The 25,920-nt window shown below is 47.2% G+C and overlaps 1 protein-coding gene across 1 annotated transcript in view; it reads left to right on the top strand.

The window, feature by feature from the left end:
- Positions 1-6,380: 6,380 nt before the first annotated feature.
- Positions 6,381-25,920, top strand: part of LOC135821102 (uncharacterized) — a 22,154-nt gene continuing 2,614 nt past the window's right edge. Inside the window, exons 1-7 of the mRNA XM_065334164.1 lie at positions 6,381-6,625; positions 12,395-12,524; positions 15,985-16,362; positions 18,553-18,879; positions 20,187-20,534; positions 22,133-22,219; positions 23,168-23,551. Coding sequence (XP_065190236.1) covers positions 6,623-6,625; positions 12,395-12,524; positions 15,985-16,362; positions 18,553-18,879; positions 20,187-20,534; positions 22,133-22,219; positions 23,168-23,551 — 1,657 coding nt within the window. The 5' untranslated portion in view covers positions 6,381-6,622. The remainder of the gene's footprint in view (positions 6,626-12,394; positions 12,525-15,984; positions 16,363-18,552; positions 18,880-20,186; positions 20,535-22,132; positions 22,220-23,167; positions 23,552-25,920) is intronic.

Raw genomic sequence — 25,920 nt, 5'->3', positions numbered from 1 at the left:
GCAATGGAGGTGGCGCGGTTTGAGGTCGCATGAGGATTGAAAACCCTCACATCGATGAAGGTGCGCTCAAACCGGCCACCCCAGATGCCACTTGCCGCAACGTCGAGACGGGCCTGCTCAGTCTGGATAGCGGTGCGATACCAGAACTGCTCCCCAGTGACCGGCTGCAGGTGGGGCTCCACGGAGACATTGTGAGCCACTCGCTTCCGCATATGGGCAGTGAGGTCACGCACCTCATTGTGCCGCACCGACGGAAACCCCCCTGTGGGGCAAGACAAAGCGTGAGCGACTGAAAATGTGGCTCCACAGCTGCAAGATGCTGGCAGTCGCTGTGGAAGCCAGCCGTGGCGCAAGTGGATTTCGTCGCGGAACTCACCCTTGGTTAGGGTCAAGCCATGCCGCTTCAAGGGTCGACAGGTCAGCCAGGAAGAAGCTCCCTTCTCCGACGCTAGTGCAATGACCCGCTGCAACTCAGTATCCACAGATGAGGAAAGAAGCACAGCATCAACCCGAACCGAGGCGTCAACTGTGTTCTTCGCTTGCTTCTTGGCAGCGCGTACATCGTCAACGGCGGAGCCTAATTCCATATCTTGGACCAAGATACGGCTTGTCAGGGGCGCGGTGATGTCTCGAGAAGACTGATATTGGGAGGCTCGCGACGATGGGTGGGGCAGCCCGAGACCGCCGAAGCGACACGGAAGAGCAAGGAGGCTGCGCTCCTGGGTATTCACCTTTCCTACGTTGGGTCCTCCGTAGGACTTTTTGAAATATTTTTTCGCATTTTCCGCATTTGTCCATGGCAACATTCAAGCCGCGCGAAACACAAGGTACACACACCGTACACCACGTGCAAAATATTATGGAAAACGTGGTTTCGGTTCATGGTGCATGCGGTGGGCGCATGCAGCCAAAACGTCTCCAAAGCAACAATGCATGTTTAGCAGTCGTGCAGAAATCACGTAGAGCGAAACCCAACAGCTCTGAGTTTTACGTATGAAAATTCCGTGCAGTTCCTACGTTATTCTCATACGTAATTCCGTAGAGCGAAACCTCCGTGTCAACTGCAGTGCAGTTTGACACGGATTTTCCGTACGTTGCACCGGTTCTGCTGTACGTAGCATGCTCGAACCATGCACGAACACCCCGCCACATATACATGTACACTGTACTCTGTACGCTCACTTTTCACACGGAGTCCGGTCCGTGTGAACCGCGCTTCACACGGAAAACGGTATGAAAAAATCCGTATCAAACTAAATCCCGGCCCGTACCGCGGCGAAGTTTCCATACGTACTTTGGCACGTTATACCATGTGGCAGAACCTCACTATTATTAGTTTGGCAAGGAGATGTTCTCTCCCTGATTCTCGTTTTCTTTGATCGCCACAAGGAGAGAAAGATGAACGGACAAGAGAGGTTGCAAAGGATGGCGAGGCGTAGAAGGACCGCATTGCCCTAGCTTGTTCAAAGTGTAATTTCAAGTTTTTCTCTGGATTCAACCATCCTGAGCGGAACGCAGCATTGAGTTTCTCGGCGATCTCCCTTTCCCTCACAATACCCTTCACCATCTGGCCACTTTTTGACTTTTGATAGTCGGCCCACAACTCAATAAGTCTAGCCTCCAGGTCATCAGAGAATATTTGGCGAGGCATTGTCCGAAACGGAAGGCACAACCAGCAACCAGCAATGAAAGCAAACAGAAGCAAAAAAAGCAAACACGACGACAGATCACAAATTGACACAATGCAAGGAAAACGAAGTTTGTCAGTAGAACGCTGGGTATATCCTGCTTTCTACACCCCTCCTGGTCTTGCTGAAAACGTACACGATGCGTTTCACATTTCGCGCCAAAAGTGCTCCATCTCCTAGGGAACATAACCGGAAACGTGACATGTGTTATCAAATGTATGCCGTCTATATATGGGTACTGTACTCTACGTTACTACTCTACTTTATCACACTCTTTACACGGCAGCACGGAATGTAGGTTAAGATAACAGTTATATTCACTGAGCACAAAGAGGACTAAAGTAGAGGACTCGGGGGCAATTATGAGGAGAAGACAACTCGGAGGACTACCAACTGTAAGAACTACTGGGAGAACGACTAGGAGAACGACTAGGATAACCCACTAGGAGAACTACTCGGAGAATCAACACTGCGCAAGCGCAGCCTTCTGAATATAAGGAAAGCTATGGAGGGAAAAAAGAGGTGCATGCAGTAAGTGGCAATACGCCAATAGGGTGAGCGGGAAAAGGGGTGCATGCAGTAAGTGAGACAGGGTGATCGTGAGCGGGAAAAGGGGTACGGTGCATGCAGTAAGGGAGGCAAAGGGTCAGCAGGGCAAAGGTCAGCGGGGAGAGCATGAATGGGTGTGTGTACAGGGATGTGCAGATGTGTATGTATAAGTGTACGGAAGTGTGTGCATACGGGAATGTGTACGGGTCTAAAGGGCTCATACAACATTACCCCCCTCTCCGGGTGAGAAAACTCGTGTCCCCACGAGAAGAAAATAATATTATAAATAAACAGGGAACGGGTGTTACGCATGCACAAAACAACCGCACATACACAATTCACACACTCATGTACAAACTCACACGCTACGCATAATCACCACCCACGTGCACAGCACACGATACACATGCACAACACGTGAAACACAAAGGAACATAAGGAGAAAAAAAAGAAAAGAAAAAGTAGCAGAACAAATGCGTGGAAGTCAGTTCATAATTGAAGCGTGTTGAAGCGGAAAAGCCTGAAGAAGGTCAAGCCGCTAGCCGAGGCTGCTGCCAGATGAGAACTGGGTAGGCAACATCCTGTGGAACACACAGCTCGAGACCAACACGAAACACAACCAGAACAGAAAGCAACCACAAAAATACAACGCCCTCGGATATATGCAATAGGGAGGCTGAGGACGAACACTCAGCTGAAGGAGGAATACCAAAGGGGTCAAGGACGAGAGAGAAATAGGGAAGTGATAATTTCTCTCACTTTTGAAGGGCTAGATTGAACAGCGAGGACGAACACTCAGCTGGAGGTGGAAAATCAAAGGGATATAGTGTAAAAACGATTATTGGAAGGGTCAATGATGGGAACTTTGGAAACCTCAAAGTCTGAATGCACAAAAATAAAAACACCGTTGGAAATGTACGGGGTCCGTTGGTGTGAAATATTTACATAGAGTGAAAGAGGGATCTGTGTCACTCTCGTAAAAATCACTACTTCATGGAGAAAAGCAAGACAGGGGAGGGAGTGCCAAGGATTCAAGACATCTCGACACAGCTGGAAAGTAAGAAAGCGGAAGGGAATGTCAAGGATTCAAAACATCTCGACATAGACAGAAAACAGGAAAGGGGAAGGGAGGGAGTGTCAAGGATTCAAAACATCTTGACATAGACAGAAATTAGGAAGTGGGGGAGGGAGTGCCAAGGATTGAAAACATCTTGACACAGCAAACGAGTCTTTTATATTATTATGGTCCACTCTTTTGGACATAAAACTGTTAGCGGCTCCACATAAAGCTTATTACTTTATGGATGCAAAGGAACGAGCGCTGCCCACAAGGTACAGCAAAAGAGCTGGCAGAAAGGCAACCGGTTTATGGAGACAATCAAAATATTTACATGGAATATCAAGGTGGTCGTGTATGAAGAACGAAGATCACCACACAGGGAATGTTGAGGAAGGAGGTGAGAAACTTCACATTCAAACTCAAACATGTCTTCCTGTGTGTTCCTTCACACGAATCAAGCACCAGGCATAAATACAAACCTTGACTGGATTGAAAAGAAAGGCAGCATCTTGTTTTTGGTATAGCTGTACCTTGGTAATTGCAAGAGTACATAACCCCCCAGAGTGTGCAACGCCTGATCCAGCTCTGTGTAGGGTCTTGGTCGAGCGGAATCGGATCTTTGCTTCAGGTTTTTACCGTACCGTTTCTATGGTTGTAGCCAATGAGCGACGTTCCCGCGGTGGCCTTGATGAGCCGATAAAGCCCGTGGTCAATGGATACGGAAAAATACGGTAGCAATAAAGCCCGTCGTCAATGGCACCCCGTACTCTGTCAGCCTAGCTCTGCAGGGGTCTGTGGCAGTTTTTCGTTGTCAGCTCAGTTCGCACCTCACATTCGACTGTGAACATGCTCTGGTACCTGGAAACAGCCTGTCCGAAAACGGCAACATGAAAAGTGTCTACACATCGTGGTCAGTTTTCAACTCAAGTTCTTGTTGTCGTGAGTGGAGATGAAATTTTACGATAGTTGTGAATAAGCGAAAGAGCACAAAAGAGCTGAAATAAGTGGCAAACATCGCGATCAGTTTTCCACTTTCTGTTCTACATGTAGCGGTACTAAAAAAAGGAGTTGACGAGTTGCCGAACTTTTCTGATAATTTTGAGGAAGCGAAAGATCATGGACCAAGGATCATCCCATCCTGATGATGAGAAGCGGACGGACCTGAAACTCAAAAGCTGAACTTTTCTGATAATTTTGAGGAAGCGAAAGATCATGGACCAAGGATCATCCCATCCTGATGATGAGAAGCGGACGGACCTGAAACTCAAAAGCTGAATCCACCACGTCCCCGACCACCACCCCTATACGTGTCTTGCTTTTATACCAGAAAAGCGAAAGACAAAACCTGAAACACCATCACAGAGGTCTGGCAGGACTTTTCGCCTTCATCAAGGCCTCGTGCGTACGGCCGCGGGCGCAGCTTAGCTACGCGCCTTGGCCTGCGCCCTTGGCCGTACGCACTCGGCCTTGATTCAGCCGTAAAGTCCTGCCAGACCTCTATGATTGTCTACGTCATAATACCGTACACATCTGAGGGGAACCCGGGGAGTCGCGGGTACTCTTGGATCAAAAACAATGGTGCCCTGCCTCGAGACCGGCCTTGCGCTGGTGTGAAGTGTACGCATGACATCAGAAGATCCGATTCCGCTCGACCAAGACCCTACACAGAGCTGGATCAGGCGTTGCACACTCTGGGGGGTTATGTACTCTTGGTAATTGTATTCAGAACGCAGTTGCGTCGATCCCCAAAATGCGTAGATGTACATGTACATGTACCTGGGATAAGTAGGATATTGACCCGCGTACTCGGGTGTTACCGTACCCTCATATCATCCCTCCTGCTACGCAGTCGGGATGATATTCGGGAGGTAACAACCTAGTAGGGAGGTTTAGTCCCACGTAATCCGTGGGTACTTTACGTGGGTGTACCACGTGATACTCAGTGACCCACGTACAGACGTTTTCTGATTCACGACATACCGTGTATGGAGGCTCACCCACGTTCCGCCAGAACGTGGGTGAAAATCAGAATGGAGCGCATTGTGCGAGCTGTGAGGGTGCTCAGCTGAAGAAGTTTCCGAAGCACGAAATCAAAATATTGGATGAGCTTCTTAGGCCGGGGTAGCTTCGTCTTTGACCAGGTTTTGGCCTTTCGCTTCATGCTTTTGTTTGTTCCGTGTGACTAAACACAACATTGCAACGTGGGTGCCCTTCATCCACTTTACGTGGATCACCCACGTACGCGTTTCCGTTACGTGGGAACTAAACCTCCCTAATATCAAGAGTACATAACCGTACTCTCGGTTAATACATATCGACGCGCGCTCCCTGCAATCTGTATTCCTGGTGGGCTGGCTGCTTGTTCTTTGGCTCTGCTTTACCTACTACCAAGAGTACATAACCCCCCAGAGTGTGCAACGCCGATCCAGCTCTGTGTAGGGTCTTGGTCGAGCGGAATCGGATCTTCTGATGTCATGCGTACACTTCACACCAGCGCAAGGCCGGTCTCGAGGCAGGGCACCATTGTTTTTGATCCAAGAGTACCCGCGACTCCCCGGGTTCCCCTCAGATGTGTACGGTATTATGACGCAAAGATCCGATTCCGCTCGACCAAGACCCTATGCAGAGCTGGATCAGGCGTTGCACACTCTGGGGGGTTATGTACTCTTGCTACTACTGTACTCACTGCATTCGACCTCGCGGAATACCACGGCATGCCATTTCCACCCCCCCCCCCCCCCAGAGGCCCTCGGCACCGGAATGTCCACGGCGCGGTACGGCAGGAGCCACAGAATGAACTCGCGCCAAAACTGCCCCTCACGTAAGCAAATCACCATGGGTACTCACGGCACGGCACTCACGGTACCGTAGTGGGAATCGGCCCTAAGTTACTGTGGGATTGCACAGGGTGTATGGCTGTATGCAGCATGTAACATGTTGGTGCAGAGGTGCACACTCTGCAGATCTGGTTCGGTTCATGGCAGGAGTACATAACCCGGGGGTTATGTACTCTTGTTCATGGTGATGTGTGGCACTTTATCCGTACGGCAGAGGGTATAGTTCGGGAATGCAGTTTGTGCTCTTGGAACGACAAAAAAAGCGAGCATAAAACCTACCACAACTCTCTCTTGCTGGGTACACTGCCGCTAGTAGTTTGACAAGATCCTCCTCTTGGATATATTCAGTAGAAGATTTCATACAGTAGAGGCAAAACGGATATAGATTCATTCATTCCCTCCTCCTGTCGGGGCCAGCACAGACAGTGCAGGGGACTTGTACAAATTCTCGTCTACTCTGCATCACGATACACGCCTCGTCAACCAACATGGTAAGCAAATGTCCCTTTAATCTTCTATTTAACCGTCTACCTAGCCATTAATGTTTGATTTGGACAAGGATCGGTTGTGCGCATGTTCGACCCATTTACTGACATGCACATATTGAATTTCATGACAAGAAGGGGGGGGGGGTCGACAGATGCATGACCCTCATTTGATTTTTCATAATATGAGCTACATGTATATGCGTGCTGTATTATTATTATCATTATTATTATTATTACTATTCCCGTAGCTATGCAGAAGACTGGCGCTAGCCGGGGTCCACACAGCTTTAATTTGGTATTTGTGTGTTTGTGTGTTTGTTTGTTTGTGTCACGCCTGGCGCTATCCGTATCTGACGGCAAAAAAGCATAGGATGTTGTAAATTTTTCAATTCTCCTATTATTTTTTTCAGGCATATCCTGGGATTCGAACCCGCACTATCGCCCTACATGCATTCCCCCATACACTTCGCATTCATACCCATTCTTCCAAGTTGCTTCACGTTATTATCTTGCGTTTGAAAGCCCTATTTGAATATTGCGGGCAGCTGTATGTGGCCAGCTGTGTTTGATGGTACGGTACGGGAGACCGTATCGTATTACCCTCGATCGTACCTGTCCCGTACCTATCCCCTACCGTACCGTGCCATCAAATTATTTGCAAAGACGGCTGGCCACAATGCATATTCAAATAGGGCTTTCAAATGCAAGATCACAATGTGAAACAACTTGGAAGAATTAGTATGAACCGAAGTTTCAGAGGGCTGCTCTTCATATGCTCATGATAGCACAGGTCAAACCTTTTGTTATTTTTTGCGCTTATCGTCCTTTTTTTCAATCTCCTGCACTTGCTGGCTTGTTTTGCTGGTGTCCCCTTTCTTTGGTTCAATGTCTTGCCATGTGTGTGTGAGACACTGCAGTGGCACTCATTTTATTGCATAGGACGCATGGTCTTCTATATTGTGGTTACAGGCGAACCTTTCGTCGGATTTTGCGAACAGATCCGTCACATGTATGCCAACAGCAGATAGATGGCATCTTTGGCTTCATGTTTGCTGTTTTTGAAACGGGTATATCCAAGGAGTAAATGCTGAAAATTTTATAAGAATCTGTTTACCCATTGCTGAGATATGTGTGCTTGCGTGGGACGGTGCCGGAAAGGTGTAGCGCCACCTTGTAGTAGACACGTGTCATGTACATGTATATGCAGTCAGTACAATCATGTACACGTACCGCGTATATAATCTTTATTAGAGAGGTTAAGTTACACGTTTTTTGCCCTTTTTCAAAACGCGGTGCAAATCTCACGTTACGTGTAATTTTTAGAGGTTAAGTTACACGTGCGACGTGACGTGAAATTTTGCCTGGCAGGATTCGGGTTTAGTTCTCACAAATATCAAATCTTCCAACAAACTCGATAAAATTCCGGAAACTCACACAAATTCGGCCGGAATAACCAAGCGAAACTTCCCAAAACTCACGTCATGAACTTACGTGCGGGACAGTCAACTCACGTAAAACACGTCAAATTTTACGTGAGTTTTTTCACTTTTTGACGTAAAAGTTCACGGACGTAAGACTTTTACGTGAAACTTAACCTCTCTAATAGGGAGGTTTCGCTCTACGGAATTACGTATGAAAATAACGTATGAACTGCACGGAATTTTCATACGTAAAAATCAGAGCTGTTGGGTTTCGCTCTACGTGATTTCTCCACGACTGCTAAACATGCGTTGTTGCTTTGGAGACGCGTTGGCTGCATGCGCCCACCGTATGCACCATGAACCGAAACCGCGTTTTCCATGATATTATGCACGTGGTGTACGGTGTGGGTACCTTGTGTTTCGCGCGGCTTGAATGTTGCCATGGACAAATGCGGAAAATGCGAAAAAATATTTCAAAAAGTCCTACGGAGGACCCAACGTAGGAAAGAGCTTTCCTACGGAAATCCGTAGAGAGATTTACGTATGAAAGTTGCCCTCGCTCCCCGGCGCGTACGACATACGGATTTTCATACGTAATTGCGTAGAGCGAAACCTCCCTATTTTCAGGATTGGGGGGAGGTACAGTGTATTGTATTTCTATTTCTGTTGTCGTTGCTCTTTTTATTTTTATTTTTTCATTTCCCAATTCCCAAGTCCATTCAGCACGTGCGAATTTGTGGGCGGTTTACCACCGCTGACATTGACGCGTAAGTGCATAATAATAATAATAATAATTGGGGGGAGGGGGGGGGGAGGGGGGATCTCCTATTTGTGTATTTACAATGAATATTGAAATTGGGAAAAGAGAAAGTGCGCCAAGAAGCTAAAGTAAGCTCGGAAAAATATTGCTAATGTTTGACCCAGGTCTTCACTTCGCACTACGACCCCCTCTCCCCTTTTCAGATTGTGTTGCTAAGTTTACTTCTTGCATGATGGTGGAGACAGCTTTTAAACTGATGAGAGTCTTCTGAATGGTGGAATCGGGTTGGAGCGTGCTTGATACATTCGACACTACATTGTAGAGTGACTGTAGGGAGGTTCCGGAGTACGATTTTTCGTGCCAAAATCCGTAGAGGCGCTACGGATTTTTTATACGTCGTTTTCGAGCAGTGAAATGTTCCGAAGTACGAAACTTACGTGTTTGCCGTCATTGCCTAGGTTACGATGGAAAACACGTCACATTCCCGCGCCATGCCTTTTTATTTTGAAAATTTGTGCCGAAATCAAAACTTCCCGCGGAAAATCTATGTTTCTCGTACCAAATTTGTACGCGAAAAATCTTTCTGCACCCGATGACGCAAAATCTCCATACGAAACATGGTTCGTATGAAAGCCAGTCCACACGGATTCTCCGTGCCGAAAAATCGTATGGAGCACGCCTGGAAAAAATCCGTAGCGCCCATACGGATTTTGGCATGGAAAATCGTACCCCGGAACCTCTCTATTGCCACCGCTTCGCTCCGCACTCGACGGTCCACACTCGCACTTCCCACAGCAGCAAGATGTTCCTTCTCGTTCGTATGATCCTTCCGAGCTAGCCCTTGGCGGATTATGCCGGCATAATATTTGGCATAATCTTGGGATTTCGTCAAAAAATTATGCTCCGGCATAATATACGGATTCCAACGTGTAAGGTCGGCATAATCTTTCGGTTTAGACAAAAATTATGCTTAGGGCATGGCCGTGTGTGTATGTGTGCTTTCTCAATCCTCTATGTACAGCGTGAATACATAGTGGAACCGAGCATAATTCAGCATAATTCAGCATATTTGTTTGCATAACTGTGGCATAATCAAAAGCATATTTTGACGATTGGCCGAGCATAGTCCGCCAATGGCTATTCCGAGCAATCAGAGGGAACATCTTGCTGTTGTGCGAAGAGTGCATGTAGTCAGCCGCAGAGTGTAACCATGGTGTAGTAAATAATAATTTGCAGAGAATTTTCAATGGGCTTTCGGCACCAATTTATGTTGCGGTGTTGCGACTAGACTCTCTTCAAGTTCCACAACATAACTTCATAGGACTGGGATTAGTTCTAATTCATTACTACATGATTTCCTCTAGTCTCTGATCATCAAGAAGCGAGGTAAAACCATAAAACAATCAAAACTAAACTAAAGGGCTAATGCTACGTGGACGATAACGTCACACAAGCCTACACGTGATATTGTGTACAACTTCGTGATGTAATCACGACAAGTGTTGATGCTTATCAATTTGTAGCTACATGTTGTTTTTTTGATCATTGAGTAGCCCTTTGGCCCTGGGTCGATAACCTGTCTTTGCACATACTAGTACTAATAGTACACTGTACTGTTCTTTCAATAAAATGGTTGGTTGGTTGTGTTTATTTGAATTCGCAAACCGAACGGACTGAATATGTCCAATGACAAGGAAGCGAATGAAGTCCAAGTAACCCAGAAATGGGGACACAGATGAAAAGAAAATATGGGAACAGAAGGCTCTCAGCAAAGGAAGAAGAGAAAAGAAGGAAAGAAAAAGAATAAAGGAGAAAAAGAAGAAAAAGAAGAAAAATCGTGGTCACACACATGAACCCCTCTATTGACATACAGTAAAACCTGTAACTAACGACCACCCCTTGGGGCCAGAAAAAGCGTTCTTTTGTGGCAAGTGGTCCTTAGTTAGAGGTTTGCACTGCACAACCATAATAACAAATAATAGAGAGGTTCCGGGGTACGATTTTCCGTGCCAAAATCCGTATGGGCGCTACGGATTTTTTCCAGGCCTGCTCCATACGATTTTTCGGCACGAGAATCCGTGTAGACTGGCTTTCATACGAACCATGCTTCGTATGGAGATTTTGCGTCATCGGGTGCAGAAAGATTTTTCGCGTACAAATTTGGTACGAGAAACATCGATTTTTCGCGGGAAGTTTTGATTTCGGTACAAATTAAAAAAAAAAGGCATAGCGCGGGAAAGTGACGTGTTCGCGATCGTAACCTAGGCAATGACGGCAAACACATAAGTTCCGTACCCCGGAACTTTTCACTGCTCGAAAACGACGTATAAAAAATCCGTAGAGCCTCCACGGATTTTGGCACGAAAAATCGTACTCCGGAACCTCCCTAATGAATGTGGGACCGGCCGTGCCTGGCAAAGTGGTCTGTAGTACCGGTATAGTCGCTAGTCACGGTGGTCTTTAGTTACAGGTTTTACTGCAATTGTCTTTGGGGAGTTTGGGTCATTTTCATAATGATAATAATATACTGGTAGTAAAGGAAAAGTCCTCCACCAAACCGACGGTATTTTGGGTGTTGGGTACGAGTACCGTTGGATCTAGCACGTGGACGGTAAAATGCCATGTCTACCATGTCTACACACACAAAAAACGGTACAGGCTGACCGTCGAAAATAGCGTGAACGGTAAAATGCTAACCATGTAAATGCCTGATTCACCGGAACGAAGAGTCAATTCAGGAGTGAATGAACCGTCCGGGACGGACGCCGGCGCGCCGTCGTTACTCGTTAAAAAGAAATAAGAATTTGGTGCCATCCGGTTCGCGATACCCAGCAGCGGAGGCTGTGTCGTGTAGATCACGGACAGAGCGCATGATTTGTAGCAGCTCGCACGCGCCGGGTCGGGCTTGTGTAGGTCGAGTGTACGAGCGTACAGCAAAGAAAAAAAAAGTAGGCAAAAGCCTAAAGGCACGCGCAGCTGAGTTCGAAGGTCTTACATCGTTAGTTCGTCACCGTTGAATCATGCAACTCTCTCGAGGTGAATCAGCTCGAAAATAATGCCAACCTTCCTGTTTAGCAGGTAGCGCTTCTTGTCACTGCCTGCACCGCCGCAATGCGAAGGACTCTAGTGGTGGTAGCGGATTGAGATAAGCATAGCTGGCCGCTTGCTGTCCGTACCGTATGACAGGACCTTTCCGACAGCAAGGAGAATGCGATGCACACAGCGCTCGGCGTCGACATTTCGCAGCGCAAGGGGCGATGAACTTCTGCCTGCTCATGTTTGGGACAGGCGAGTGAGGTTCTTTCCGGCCAACTGCAGCTGTGCGCTCCGGTAAGGCATGACGTTCAGAAATCAGGCAAATAAAATAGCCTCTTGCTGTCCTTTCACCAAAATCTCAACTCCGGTGAAAAAAAAAATTAATTTTTTTCAATTATGGAAAACTAGTCAGTCCATCGGATATCGAACAAAGCACATTGGTATTCCACTAACTCGCAGACATCGCGTTGTTACAAACACAATGCATTTCGCTAGCATCATCATCTCTTACACCGTGGTCGCTCATCTGGTTTGTCTATCTGTGGCCTTTCACAGCTGGGGACGACGCTACAAACACCTGAGCTGCTACTTTCCTTGCTTCTGGTGTTGTCCGTCGTGGACACAAGTAACGCGGCAGCGTGCACTAAAGGCCAGTACCTAAGCAATGCTACCCACACCTGTGTCCGTAAGTTCTGACTGAGTGTAGCGTGTATTGCTGAATGCAACTTTACTTTTTTCTGCTTTTAAAACTTCGAAAACACTTCTGGTTGTGCGAGTGTTGTACAGTTGACTCCACTTATAACACGCTCGCATTTTGCGAATTTCGTGATATAGCGAACAGTTTTCCATGTCCCAGTTTGAGCCTACAGTGTATGTCCATATTCTGTTATAGCGAACTAATTCTCCTGCACAATGGTGTTCGTTGTATCAGGAGTCGCCTGTCCGTACTCCGCGTCCTACAGCCACCGGATCTGCTAAAACTGGAATGTTCATGGATCCAGGGCGCAAAGCTGACTCGCTCCATCTTCGTTTCATTGAACAGCACTGTGCAAGTTGTGCAGCAATGATCTGACCTCTAACCCAGCTTTCAGGCTCGACTTTCAAAGCGCAATTATTTTCTTCTCTTGTAGAATATTCCGTGGGAAGAACATGCTGGGACGTAGCTGGTCCCCTCTGTTTTTTTTGGGGGGGGGGGGGGGGTAGGGTGCACAGGCACATCATTTATTATGTGTAGGATTGCTGGTACATGTCATTCAGGATCAGAATGTGCATCCTGAACTTAGGTTGAAATTTGTAGGGGAGTGCACGTGCCGTCCGTGCCCCATTCGGACTATGTGCCAGAACACGGGTGTGAAAAGCTATGAAAATCATAAGTTGCGGACAGCTACCCTGGCTCCATGTTGTAGAAGACCAACCAGAAGACCACTGCAGTTCAAACATCAAAATATTAGTCCCATTCCCTTTTTTTATCCCAGCATACCTTAGCTCGGATTAATGATTATGTTGTAGACTGTCCGTACTAAACAACAGTGAGATAATACCGAGGAGATGCGTACACTTCAGGATCTTGAACAACATCTCGAAAATTTTCACTAGTGAACTTTCAAGTGCCCTCCTTCTCAGTATTATCGCATTCTTGTCTCCGAGGAAACAGTTTACTTAACACCCCAACCCCATGAGTAAATTGTACCACCTTAAAATACCTTCCGATGCCCTTGCAAGCTGATGACTTGTTTCAACAGAGGGGGTCTCTGTCTGATTTTGCAATTTTACTACTCCACTGGTCGCTAAACACGGGCACCCTACATAGAAAAGGAATCCCGAGTTGCACACCCTAGATAGACTTATTATACTATTGATGGCAGGTTGAAACTTGACCCGGCTCCAACTCCAACAGGGTTGAAAACTCTCATGTAACACACAGCCCAAGTACTTGCCACACCTGTTTAGTAAACCGGATTTTTTTCTCTCGAAAAAATAGAGTCCAAATCAGTACATTTGATTGATTCACGGGGTACCTGGGGCAAAAAGTGGTACGGTCAATACCGTAGTGGCCGCAGCGCTTGATCTTAGCAGATATTCGGACTCTGCGCATGCTGACATTTGTTGTACGTATTTCAAATCGTAGATTAGCAATGAATAAAATGACTTGTGCACTCAGCATAGAATGAAGTTGAAGACACCACGGCAGCTGTACTTATGGTTGATAAATACGGTGGTAAAGACACGCCTGGCAATATGGCTGTGTGTGTCTGTGCACTCATAACCGTGAATAAATCAATTATTTAAACAATCGACGAGGAGACAATAGTCGTAAAATGGCAATAAATAAGATAAATTGTGCACTCATAACAACAGCAAAAATGAAGAAAGTCAAGTTCCATAACGTTTTCTTGTGACTGTCATCAGTGGAACGCCGTCACATAAAAATGTAATAACTAGAACACACACTTATATACATGTAGCTAATATGGTTTCAGGTAGAAACATAGCAGAACCGAGGAGAAGCAAGAGACTAGCAGAGGCACGACTGAGACAAGTGGAGAACACAAGGCAAGGAGACGCAGGAGGAAGCACAGGCACGGCACAGAACGAATCAAGGAGAGGGAAGCGGTGTCGCGAGGAGATGGAGACTGATGACGACGAATACGAGTGCGATGGGATGGACGGCGGCATTGGAATGGAGGTGGAGGATGAGAGTAGTGATGAGGAGGAGTTTGATGTTGACAAGAGGAAGTCTGCAGTGTACAAGCATTTGGTGTCCAGTCCAGAATGTCGTAAGGTGTTTGACGATTCCTGGTTTAGTGTTATTCGTTGCGCACGTTTCTTCAAGCAATTGCAGGTGTTGGAAGCTGTGTATATTCGCACTCGTGACCCTGTGCTATGTAAACAGAAAGAAAACGTTGTATCACTCACACTCTTCAAGTAATATACACGCACCATTACATTCATTCACACAGTATCACATTCATCTGCCACTACCTTTCTCACATACACTATATTCACACATTGCAAAGGTGCAAACTTCGCTTTTTGTACTTGTTAGCTGCTGTATTTCTACCTGAAACCATATTAGCTACATGTATATAAGTGTGTGTTCTAGTTATTACATTTTTATGTGACGGCGTTCCACTGATGACAGTCACAAGAAAACGTTATGGAACTTGACTTTCTTCATTTTTGCTGTTGTTATGAGTGCACAATTTATCTTATTTATTGCCATTTTAAATCAATTATTGAAATGAAAAGAAAAGCAACACTGTCTCACAGCACCTACACACACATAACGCTTGCGGAGCACAGTGCTCAGACATTCCGTCTATCACGAGAGTTTTTTCCAGCTAGCTGGCCTCTGCGTACACCGCAGACACACCCACACACAACAGAAAGATACAGGTCACAGTAGTAGTGTGGTCTTTGTTCGCTCACGGAGGAAGATGGAAGAGCTTAGCGTAGTGTATATATACATGAGCAAGAAGAAGGGCATGCCACCTCACACATATACATGTACACGTATGTACCAGACCAACATGATGCAAAAAGTGAACCACTGTGGTGAATGGGGCTGCCGGATAATTAACCAGCCCGAAGCTGGCGGAAAAAACCTCAGAACCCCGGCGGAGGCACAACCCTGAGGAAAAACCGGTTAGCATAACCCCATAAGATAAATGAACAAAACGAGCCTGCAGGACCTATCCAGAAGTGAGAGTAAAGGGGATTGCGGGTGGGAAACTACAACGAAAAGAGAAAGACCACGATGGAGAGAAAAGTTTGAGAACACTGACAAAAAAGCAGCTGACGCAATCCTGGTGCCGAAACTATGGTGAAAATGCTGGCAAAAATACATTTTTCGTTTCATTCGCTACGCTCAGCCAACGAAAAATAACACATCTCCGTATTTCTCCAGTATTTAAATAACCGACGAGGAGTCGGTAGTTTTGAAATAGTTCTCGTCAGGTGTTGAATGTAGAATTTTGTCTTGTGGTGGAATTTTGATGAGATCTGAACTGACTGTGTTTGGCAAAATTGGTGGGTTTAACGAACCAGCTCTTCAATTCTGCATTGAGTAAGTGTGCACGTTTCAAGAGAGAATGTAGCTAGACCGCCACTGAATGTGTTCTGAATATGCACTGTGTTGTGTTTAGCTCTCAAAACCATGTGCCCAGGGACAGATGGAGCAATGTACACCTGGATGGCTCTTGCCGGCTTGCCGACTCATCCGCACGTGGAAGAGCCCAACCGCGCGAAGAAGACCGATCTGACTCAAGGCCAGCAGATGTGCAGGCGTCGAGGGTACGACGTCATCGATTTCGGCCACTTCACCGCAGTAAATCTTGGCGTGCGTGGCTGCATGGAAGCATTGCTCAAGGAAATGATGGGAAACGGATACAGCAACCCTATTGGCGTGTGGACCAGTTTTGTGTACAATGGAAAGCATGTCATTTACAGGCACAGCCAGAATGACGAGAAAGATGTAAAATTTGATACGAATGGAACAAGCCATCATGACGTCATCTGTGCAGGTAGGCTATTGCTCTTTATCAGTAATACCATAGGAAAAAACCGAATGCAATGAATGCAAGCTAGCAAGAAGTAGACAGGGTGGGGAATACGATAAGGACAGGGCAGGAGGAATGACAGCAGAGAGGCGCTGTGCAGCCCTAGACCTGCGGACACTAGGGGGGGGGGGGGGGGGGGGGCGTTCGTTCTCGTCTCCAGGTTTGCCTCATCATCCGCTCTACTCTACTGTGCCAAGTGGACAAAAAACAAATGCAACCTAGGTTTGACCCACTCAATATTTTATTTGTCAATGTTTTTATTAGTAGCATGCACGGGTAGTCGGGTACCAGTGCTACCCGTGAGGACCTCAGATAGACGGGTACAGTAAAAATAAAAATAAAAATAAAAAATTTCACGGTTCGCGTGAGACTCGGCTGGAAGCCGAGTTTTCCGCATCCGCCGTGGGAACGCCACCACCCTCTAGGATCAAAGGCGCAGATGCAGCGCCTAAACGGTGGGAGGTGAGTAGATCAGACCCACCACCAAGTGGTCAAAGACCGAAATCCCATTAGCTGCATCCATGTTACCCTCGTGCCAGGCCACGAGTTCCCAATTAACTGTGGGTCGCAGCACGGCTGGAAAAATTCCTTCCGCTTCCAAGCAGGACTTGAACCTGGTACCCTCTGTTTCTCAATCATGGTCTTAGACCATCCCACTATGCCTGCCTGCCAGTACAGTGCCTGTACAGTATGATATCAATAGTATTGTACCCGAAAACCCGAAGTCACAGATGATGTCACGTACAGTGCACGTGCACACAGTCATGTAATACTCCGTATATTTACCCAGTGTATAAGGGCAGGGGTGCATTGTGGTGTTACAATGGGAAATTATGCGATCGGGTTCCCGTGCACGCGTGCTACCCGTGGAAAACTAACCGAACCCGATACCCGAAGAAAATGCTACCCGACTCAGCCCTAATTTTTATGAATGGACTGTAGTTGAGTTCCAGTAAACAGTGATGTGAAGCGTACCGCTACATAGCCAAGTCAATATTTCCCTTTCTTTACTCGTTGTGCAAACTCCAGCTGGATTCAAACATATCTCATTCCTTGGTGCTGACCGCTTTAATGCGCTTCCCGAATCCCTTCGAACTAATCATAACCCCAATTCATTTCGCCAGGAACACATACCGGTACACACATGCTGAGCACCCAGTCAGAAGAGGGTGTGTTGGGACTTGCTACATGGTGTACTCTACTGGCAGAAAATTCTAGGGGTGTCAACGAGTAGCAGGGTACCCGTGCTACCCGTAATTTGATGAGGTTGGAGGGTAGCAATTTGCTCCTTAGAACCCGATCGGGTAGCTGGAGTATGGTGTTTTTGCAGCGGTGCATGTAAACAGCATGGCTATGTGCTACTGTACACTTTACACTTTACACTTTCTGAGCAGCACATGTGCATACTCACAGTACAAACTATGTCACAAAAAATACCCGACAGGGTACCCGTGCTACCCGGATAAAAATACCCGACAGGGTACCCGTGCTACCCGGATAAAAATACCCGAACACGTTACCCGTGCTACCTGGATAAAAAATGCCCGACAGGGTACCCGTGCTACCCGGATAAAAATACCCGACAGGGTACCCGTGCTACCCGGATAAAAATACCCGACAGGGTACCCGTGCTACCCGGATAAAAATACCCGAACACGTTACCCGTGCTACCCGGATAAAAATACCCGAACACGTTACCCGTGCTACCTGGATAAAAAATACCCGACAGGGTACCCGTGCTACCCGGATAAAAATACCCGAACATGTTACCCGTGCTACCCGGATAAAAATACCCGAACACGTTACCCGTGCTACCTGGATAAAAAATACCCGACAGGGTACCCACGCTACCCGGATAAAAATACCCGAACATGTTACCCGATCAAACCCCAACCCGTTGAAGCCCTAGAAAATTCAGTCGGTCAACAATTTCGTCCAACTCCAGAGAAAGGGAGTTCGTCCGGTTGAAAGTTTAATCCATGGACCATAAGATTACATTGGAAGGCTGGACAAATCGACATTAGTCCGGCTTTTAATTTAGTCCAAACGCCCCTCGGATGAAAACGACGAAATTAAATCCTAGACGTATATTTCTGCTTATACAGTATTAAAACTTACCCCCTACCCGCCTCTGTACTTGCCCTTGTCTTGCAGCCCGATGGCTTCACGCTAAAGACTCGATGTACGCCGCGGCAACACCATCATCGAGGCATATCGTTACGGAGCCTTTCGCCGAGGAAGCATGTCTGCAGTACGGACTTCGCCTCATCAGCATGGCCTGGCTGGAAGTACATGGCGATGCACTGGTAGACCGCTGGCTAAATACACTAGCCCTGGAGCACAAACCCACGCACCATCCCTACCAGGTCAAATCCGTCGAGATAGACGGAGAGTTGGTTCGCAAAACCGTAAAGTTTACTACAGAGGGTCTGTTGTATGATGATGCCGAAAGCAATCAGCGAGCCCAAATCCTCTGTGTCAGTAAGTGAGATGAAGATTTTTTTTTTTTTTTTTTTTTTTTTTTTAGTGACTGCTCCAACAACGGCTTGCAATTCCCAATCATGCTTTTGTACCTGCCAACAGCTTTCATATTTAAAAAACCCCAGATTGAAATGCTGTATTACAGGAGCCGTCCGTGAATATCGAACCTTTTCCACCGAACGAATTGTTATAGTTTAGACCCAACCCCTCCCTCCCTCCCCTCAGAGCGTAAAAAATGTTGACATACATGTAGAACAAAAGTTGAAAGTGTGTCATTGCTCCAACTGCAATGTACATGCATCAATGTTTTCTGAAACGAAATTGGTCAACCCCTCCCACCCCATAAAGTTGGACCAACGTCGCCGACCCGACCGCAACCTCCGGCGTGGCCATCTGCTCTAGTAATTTTTCCCGCGCGGTTCTGCCCGCCTTTCCATCAAAAAATGCAGCTCTTGCAGTAGGAATGCTCTGCGAGGCGATAATAATTTTAATATAGCTATGAATAGGATGAAGGCCGCAGACGTCACACGCCTACGTTACTTGTTCGACATGCCCGTGTATTTTATAACAATACTATTATTGAAACCCAGAATCGATTTTCTCGTTCCAATCATCAGTGGGGAGAAATACGGAACCAATGGCACTGTAGTGCACTGCCATTGCACACACGCATCCAGCATGCATCAGTAGATTGGCGAACAACCCTTGAACAAGAGCATGCCCAGTATGATCATGCTACTGCTGTGGAAGTAGATATATTACTACTAGGATGCACAGTACACAATCATGAGCAGGTCCAGCCGCATTCGTCTCGCCACGTGCAGTCTATGCAGGATGTCAGGGTCGGAGGCGTGCTTGTTGAGGGCGACAGCCATGTACTCTGGGCTCTGGGCCGGATTTCAAACAGCGCAACCTTAACTGCTTTACCTCCTTGGACTGGCAGGTCCTCTGAGGCGTAGTTGTTCAAATGCTCCGCACTCCACTTCCTAAAACCGTAGCAACTAGCAAGTAATTTTGTCTTAGCACTGAGGATTTCAGTATTATTCTCGTTCAGGTTTAATGAATTGCTAGCTACCTTGCCGTTGAGGTTTCGTTCGGATGCGGAAATCCTGAGTCTAGCACAAAGCACAGTGTTTGTGTTTCCTTTTACAAGCGAAGGCTTCACACTTTGCCTTTCCCGGTGTTGTGGTGTGGCCATGCCACTGTCTGTAACGAGCCATTTGTGTGTGCGTGTGTGTGTGCGTGCGTGTGCGTGCGTGTGCGTGCGTGTTTCTTTGGCATATGTGTGTGTGTGTCCCCGCTCACAGGAGATTACCTTTTCCAGCCCGGGCATGATTTCGAGTTCAACTGCAACGGCGTAAGGTACAACGTCTCCACCCACAAGCGCCAGCAGGGTTCCGCCTCGTACTACTGCCAAACCGCGGGCATGTCGGTGATCACCTTCCAGCAGTTGGCCAAGCTGAAGCATGACAACTGCTTCAACGACGACGTTCTCGGCACCCTGAAGGCCGGCACTGCAGAGACCTTCTGGTTGTTCGGCTACACCGTGCCGCTCCAGGATTTGACCTACACTCGTCGTGTGCTGGAAGGTGTGGACACCGTGAACTACGCAAAGCCAGGTGACCTCCACGCAACAGTCTGTACTATCCGCAACTGTAAGTCATAATAGCAGCATTTGCATTTAATTTTATATTTCAATTGAGTGTTCTATTTATTTCCGAAATTGGGTTGTCTTTTTGCTTTGACTCTTACTTCATGGTGTTGTGAATAAATCCATTCTCAAGTAGTAGTACAGTCAGACCTCGCTTATCCGGTCCTCGTTTATCCGGATCCCTCGCCATCCGGAAGAAAATAGTTGGTTACAAATGTACAGCATATGCCATGCTTACATACAGTATGTGTGTTCGATTATCCGGTTCCCTCGCCTATCCGGATATTTTTGTTGAAAACGGATGTGTGCGGTTATGCGAGGTCTGACTGTAGTAGTATTAGCAGTAGTAGTAGTATTAGCAGTAGTAGTAGTAATAGTAGTAGTAGTAATAGTAATAGTAGTAATAGTAATAGTAGTAGTAGTAGTAGTAGTAGTAGTAGTAGTAGTAGTAGTAGTAGTAGTAGTAGTAGTAGTAGTAGTAGTAGTAGTAGTAGTAGTAGTAGTAGTAGTAGTAGTAGTAGTAGTAGTGGTAGTGGTAGTGGTAGTGGTAGTGGTAGTGGTAGTGGTAGTGGTAGTGGTAGTGGTAGTGGTAGTGGTAGTGGTAGTGGTAGTGGTAGTGGTAGTGGTAGTGGTAGTGGTAGTGGTAGTGGTAGTGGTAGTGGTAGTGGTAGTGGTAGTGGTAGTGGTAGTGGTAGTGGTAGTGGTAGTGGTAGTGGTAGTGGTAGTGGTAGTGGTAGTGGTAGTGGTAGTGGTAGTGGTAGTGGTAGTGGTAGTGGTAGTGGTAGTGGTAGTGGTAGTGGTAGTGGTAGTGGTGGCAGCGGCAGCGGCAGCGGCAGCGGCAGCGGCAGCGGCAGCGGCAGCAGCAGCAGCAGCAGTAGTAGTCACTCTTTTCCATCACTTGTGTGCTTACCATGGTATTTTTTCCCCCGTAAAAGTGGTTTGGTCAGTAGTAGAAGTAGTAGTAGCAGCAGCAGCAGCAGCAGCAGCAGCAGCAGCAGCAGCAGCAGCAGCAGCAGCAGCAGCAGCAGCAGCAGCAGCAGCAGCAGCAGCAGCAGCAGCAGCAGCAGCAGTAGTAGTAGTAGTAGTAGTAGTAGTAGTAGTAGTAGTAGTAGTAGTAGTAGTAGTAGTAGTAGTAGTAGTAGTAGTAGTAGTAGTAGTTCTTTTGCCTATTAAAGAGAGTGACACCATGCTTGTGTATGTACTATGTGCACGGCGTCTCTTTGTGCGTTTATCAGCCGATCCCTGCATACTGTAAGACGTGCAATTGTCGGTTTAGCGAGTAAAAGCACTAGAGTATGCACTGCATGTGAAGGGGATGCTGATGACACTGCATGTGAAGGGGATGCTGATGACACTGCATGTGAAGGGGATGCTGATCGCCTGATTCTACATCACACCGGAAACTTGGCAGGTCCCTGGCACCGAAATTTAAGTGCACCTAAAATGACATGTTATACGGTAGTGGCCATGGCAGAGCAAAAGCAGCAAAAGCAGCTCTACACACACATCCTCGTGCCTTTGCCCAAACATGGCCGAAATCACCTGGACACGAAACTTCTACTCATCTTCACCCGTGTTTGCCTGCTGTGTGTGTGTGTGCAGTGAGGGAGACATGTGGCCTGTACAAGAGGTATTGCAAATCCGGAGAGATCTGCCAATATGATGACCAGGGGCAGCCTCAGTGCTTTGGTAAGTCCTGGGTCTCTCTCTCTCTATCTCTGCCTCTCTATCCCTCTCTATCTCTGTCTCTCTATCTCTGTCTCTCTCTCTATCTCTGTCGATCTCTCGGAGCGACGAAGAACGGCCAGGCTAGACTTTTGTTACCAAGCACAGCATACCAATGTACAACTGCACATAGACTGTAATACATGAATATAAGAAAGGTCTATGCTAGGAAGCTGCCCACCCCCAGTTCTTCAGCGACCGACAGTGCTGTCCTAAGAATTTCTGACTCTTGCCCGAAAGGAAACTAGTGTCTGAGGTCGTCAAGAGAGAGATTGATTATCATTACTACAGTCCCTAACTTGTTGGTGTCTCCTACACCTAGTTGTAGATATCGTGAAAACAACAACACGTCCTGCATTGTGTGACCCGTGCAATTACTCCTTGCCACATTTGAGGGCAGAAAAGTACAAGAAAAGGAAATTAGAAAGTCAGCCAGGTTTTGCAAAATTAGGACAGGTATGCCATGGCAAAATGTATGGAGAAGCAGATCCCAAACCCAGATTTTTGAGATTTAAAGTGGGGTTTTGATCCCCAATTCGGCCCAAATCGGACTTTCAAAGGCCAGCAGGACTGTTTCTGATGAATGTACTGTACAGGTGGCAGCCAGCATAGAAGCTTGCATGTTTGATTTGTTTGAATTTGTCATTTTCTCTGTCGCTCCACCACTATAACTACTACTACTGCTACTACTGCTACTGCTGCTGCTGCTGCTGCTGCTGCTGCTGCTGCTGCTGCTGCTGCTGCTGCTGGTACTACTGCTACTACTACTACTACTACTGCTACTACTGCTACTACTGCTGCTGCTGCTGGTGCTGCTGCTGCTGGTGGTGGTGCTGCTGCTTCTGCTGCTGCTGCTGCTACTGCTGGTGCTGCTGCTGGTACTACTGCTACTACTGTGCGTGTGGATTGCAGCAACCGAGACTCCCGCTCTCCACCACGTGCACCTGAGCGGCGGCAAGAAATACAATGCCCAGACCTGGTTCAAACTGCAGAACAATCTGCTGGCGTTCGTTCCGAAGGAGAAGGCGGAGTCCCTGTGTTCCCGCCCGTCCAAGCTATTCGCCTACGCCGGCGTGTTCAACATGTTTACCTACGAGAGTTCCCCGGTTATCCGCACTGCCGTAGACAAGATACTCCTCTCGCCCGGCCTCAGCCAGCTCTCGATTTATGTCCACGGCCGAAATTCCATCGGGCAGGTAGCCAACCACTACCGCACGTTCACCCTCGACAGGACAAGCGGCAGCTGGACCAACGTCATCAGTGCGCACGCCACCGACGGTCTCGCTGTATGCACAGGTATGTTTCATGCTAATAGCGTGCAGACAACAGGTGTACTGAACTGTCGAGTACTGTACACTGTAGTGTCTTCTACGTACAGTTGGGTGGTGAACTGGCCCTGGGAGAAATGTATGCTGAGGTTCTTGCTGTATGCCCAGGTACATTCCATGCTAGCACAATGTCGTCTGTATCAGCTTACGATTTTCTTGGGTTGTGGAAAAAATAATTGAAGAGTAAACCTCATGCATGACTGTACTTCCATAACGCTATTCAGATGGAAGACTGCCTCAGAGATGCCGCTTATAGATGAACAGACCCGAATACCTTCCCCATACATACTGTGTTCACGGACCACCGTTATGGGTACGTCCGTCAATCACTGTTTTTTCTTGCACGTGCATGTATTTCTAGAGCGTATTCTCCAAACGTAGTGTAGCGGGCCGCAGTCTCTCGGAGGCAAGAACGCACAAGGGTTTCAGTGAACACACTGTAATTGGCAATTGAAATGTACTGGCAACGAAATTAACTGACTGGCAACTAAATTAACTAACTGGCTACTAAATTAACTAACTGGCTATAAAAGAATCGTAAGCAGCAGCTTCGATACAAAGGCAGACTCCGTACGCTAATGCACGGGGATACGCTAACGTATGGGGATACAGTACGGGGATATGCTATACTCTAAACACTAAACGCTATACGCTTTGACGTCACCAGCGTGCCAACGCTACACCTCCGCTCTCAAATACAATCACGTCCTCGTGATTCGAATACTACATGTAGGTGATAGCTGGACGTCAACAACTGGCTGCTATTTAGAAAAAAAACTGGCGGCATGCATGGTCGCGTCGGAATAAACTCGACGATAAGAGATAGGCAGAATGGATGGATGATTTGAATAATATAATACAGGTATGGAGTCGTGAACATTATAGTAGATCGCGAATTACTGGGAAAGCGTCAACCGGAGTATGGCAAATAATATCGGAAATGATAACGTTTGGAATAGACAGAAGAATGAACTGATAAACAAATCATAAAGTAGAAGCACACCAGGTTCACACGATCTCACGGGGTCAAAAGGGGAAAGAACTGTCCTCCAAATAGGACCTGAAAACCCACAGCACTCTTGCTGCACAACGCTGGCACAACCCGCCAGGAACATCGCAGTTCAAAAACCGAACTGAATACACTATAACTATAAGGGGCGTTGTCACACACATTGTCCCACGTTAGCTGGGTAAGCCGTGGCTCACCATGATCAGACTCCTACCAAACTAAACTTGATTCACACACTCGCATAAAGGAAGACTGAAGAGAACAGGGAGACTGAAGGAAGACAGAAAAGAAAATGCCATACCTGGAATCAGCGTTAGTAACCATGGCGGCGGCTGGAGCTACGGCGGAGGGCGAGCCAGGTTTTATCTTCATCTTGATTGAGCCGGTCACTCAGAGCGGCTAGCTCGGCGTCACACAGATCACCCCTCGTCTTGAATCGTGGTCTTCACATTGTCGATAGCATGGCTTAGCACGACGTAAAGAGTGATGGTCTAGCCAGGAAGAGTGTTGACGAAAATCTGCATCCCACCACGGAGACGAAGTACCAAGTGAATAGTGGACCCCTGCTGAACGTTGTAGTCACTCAGGGTTCGGCCGTCTGCCAAATGCGTGCCGGCGAAAATCAAACGCTGCTGGTCTTGGGGAATACTCTCCTTGTCTTGGTCAGCAGCCTGCATGTCGTCGTCCCCATCAGCTTCGCCATCACCACCGGTAGTATACATGTAGGTAGCGGGTCGCTTGGAATCGCCATCGGAGTCTCCAGTGAGTGCCGTGCGGAGAGAAGGGTGATCCACGCTAGCACCCTGACTGTGCTGCAGGCTAATAAGCAGGGCCAAGCCCAGGAAGGCAAGAAACATGATTCTCATCTTGATTCGTCGCACGGAGCTGCAGCAGGTTGAGCCATGGGGTCTGAGGAGCGTGTAAAGTAACAAAGTTATGTATAGAACGAAACAAAATGAATTTACCGCTGCCACCAATTTGTAGCGGGCCGCAGTCTCTCGGAGGCAAGAACGCACAAGGGTCTCAGTGAACACACTGTAATTGGCAATTGAAATGTACTGGCAACGAATTTAACTGACTGGCAACTAAATTAACTAACTGGCTATAAAAGAATCGTGAGCAGCAGCTTCGATACAAAGGCAGACTCGGTACGCTAATGTACGGGGATACGCTAACGTATGGGGATACAGTATGGGGATATGCTATACTCTAAACACTAAACGCTATACGCTTTGACGTCACCAGCGTGCCAACGCTACAGTAGCACTTCTCAGGGTTCCCTGTAAGAAGGCGATGACGCCTGTGGGGAATTCCCTATTGAAATAAGA

Source organism: Sycon ciliatum, chromosome 7 (genome assembly GCF_964019385.1).
Source record: "Sycon ciliatum chromosome 7, ocSycCili1.1, whole genome shotgun sequence".
Lineage (NCBI taxonomy): Eukaryota > Metazoa > Porifera > Calcarea > Leucosolenida > Sycettidae > Sycon > Sycon ciliatum.
This window is presented reverse-complemented; position numbering and strand designations above follow the sequence as displayed.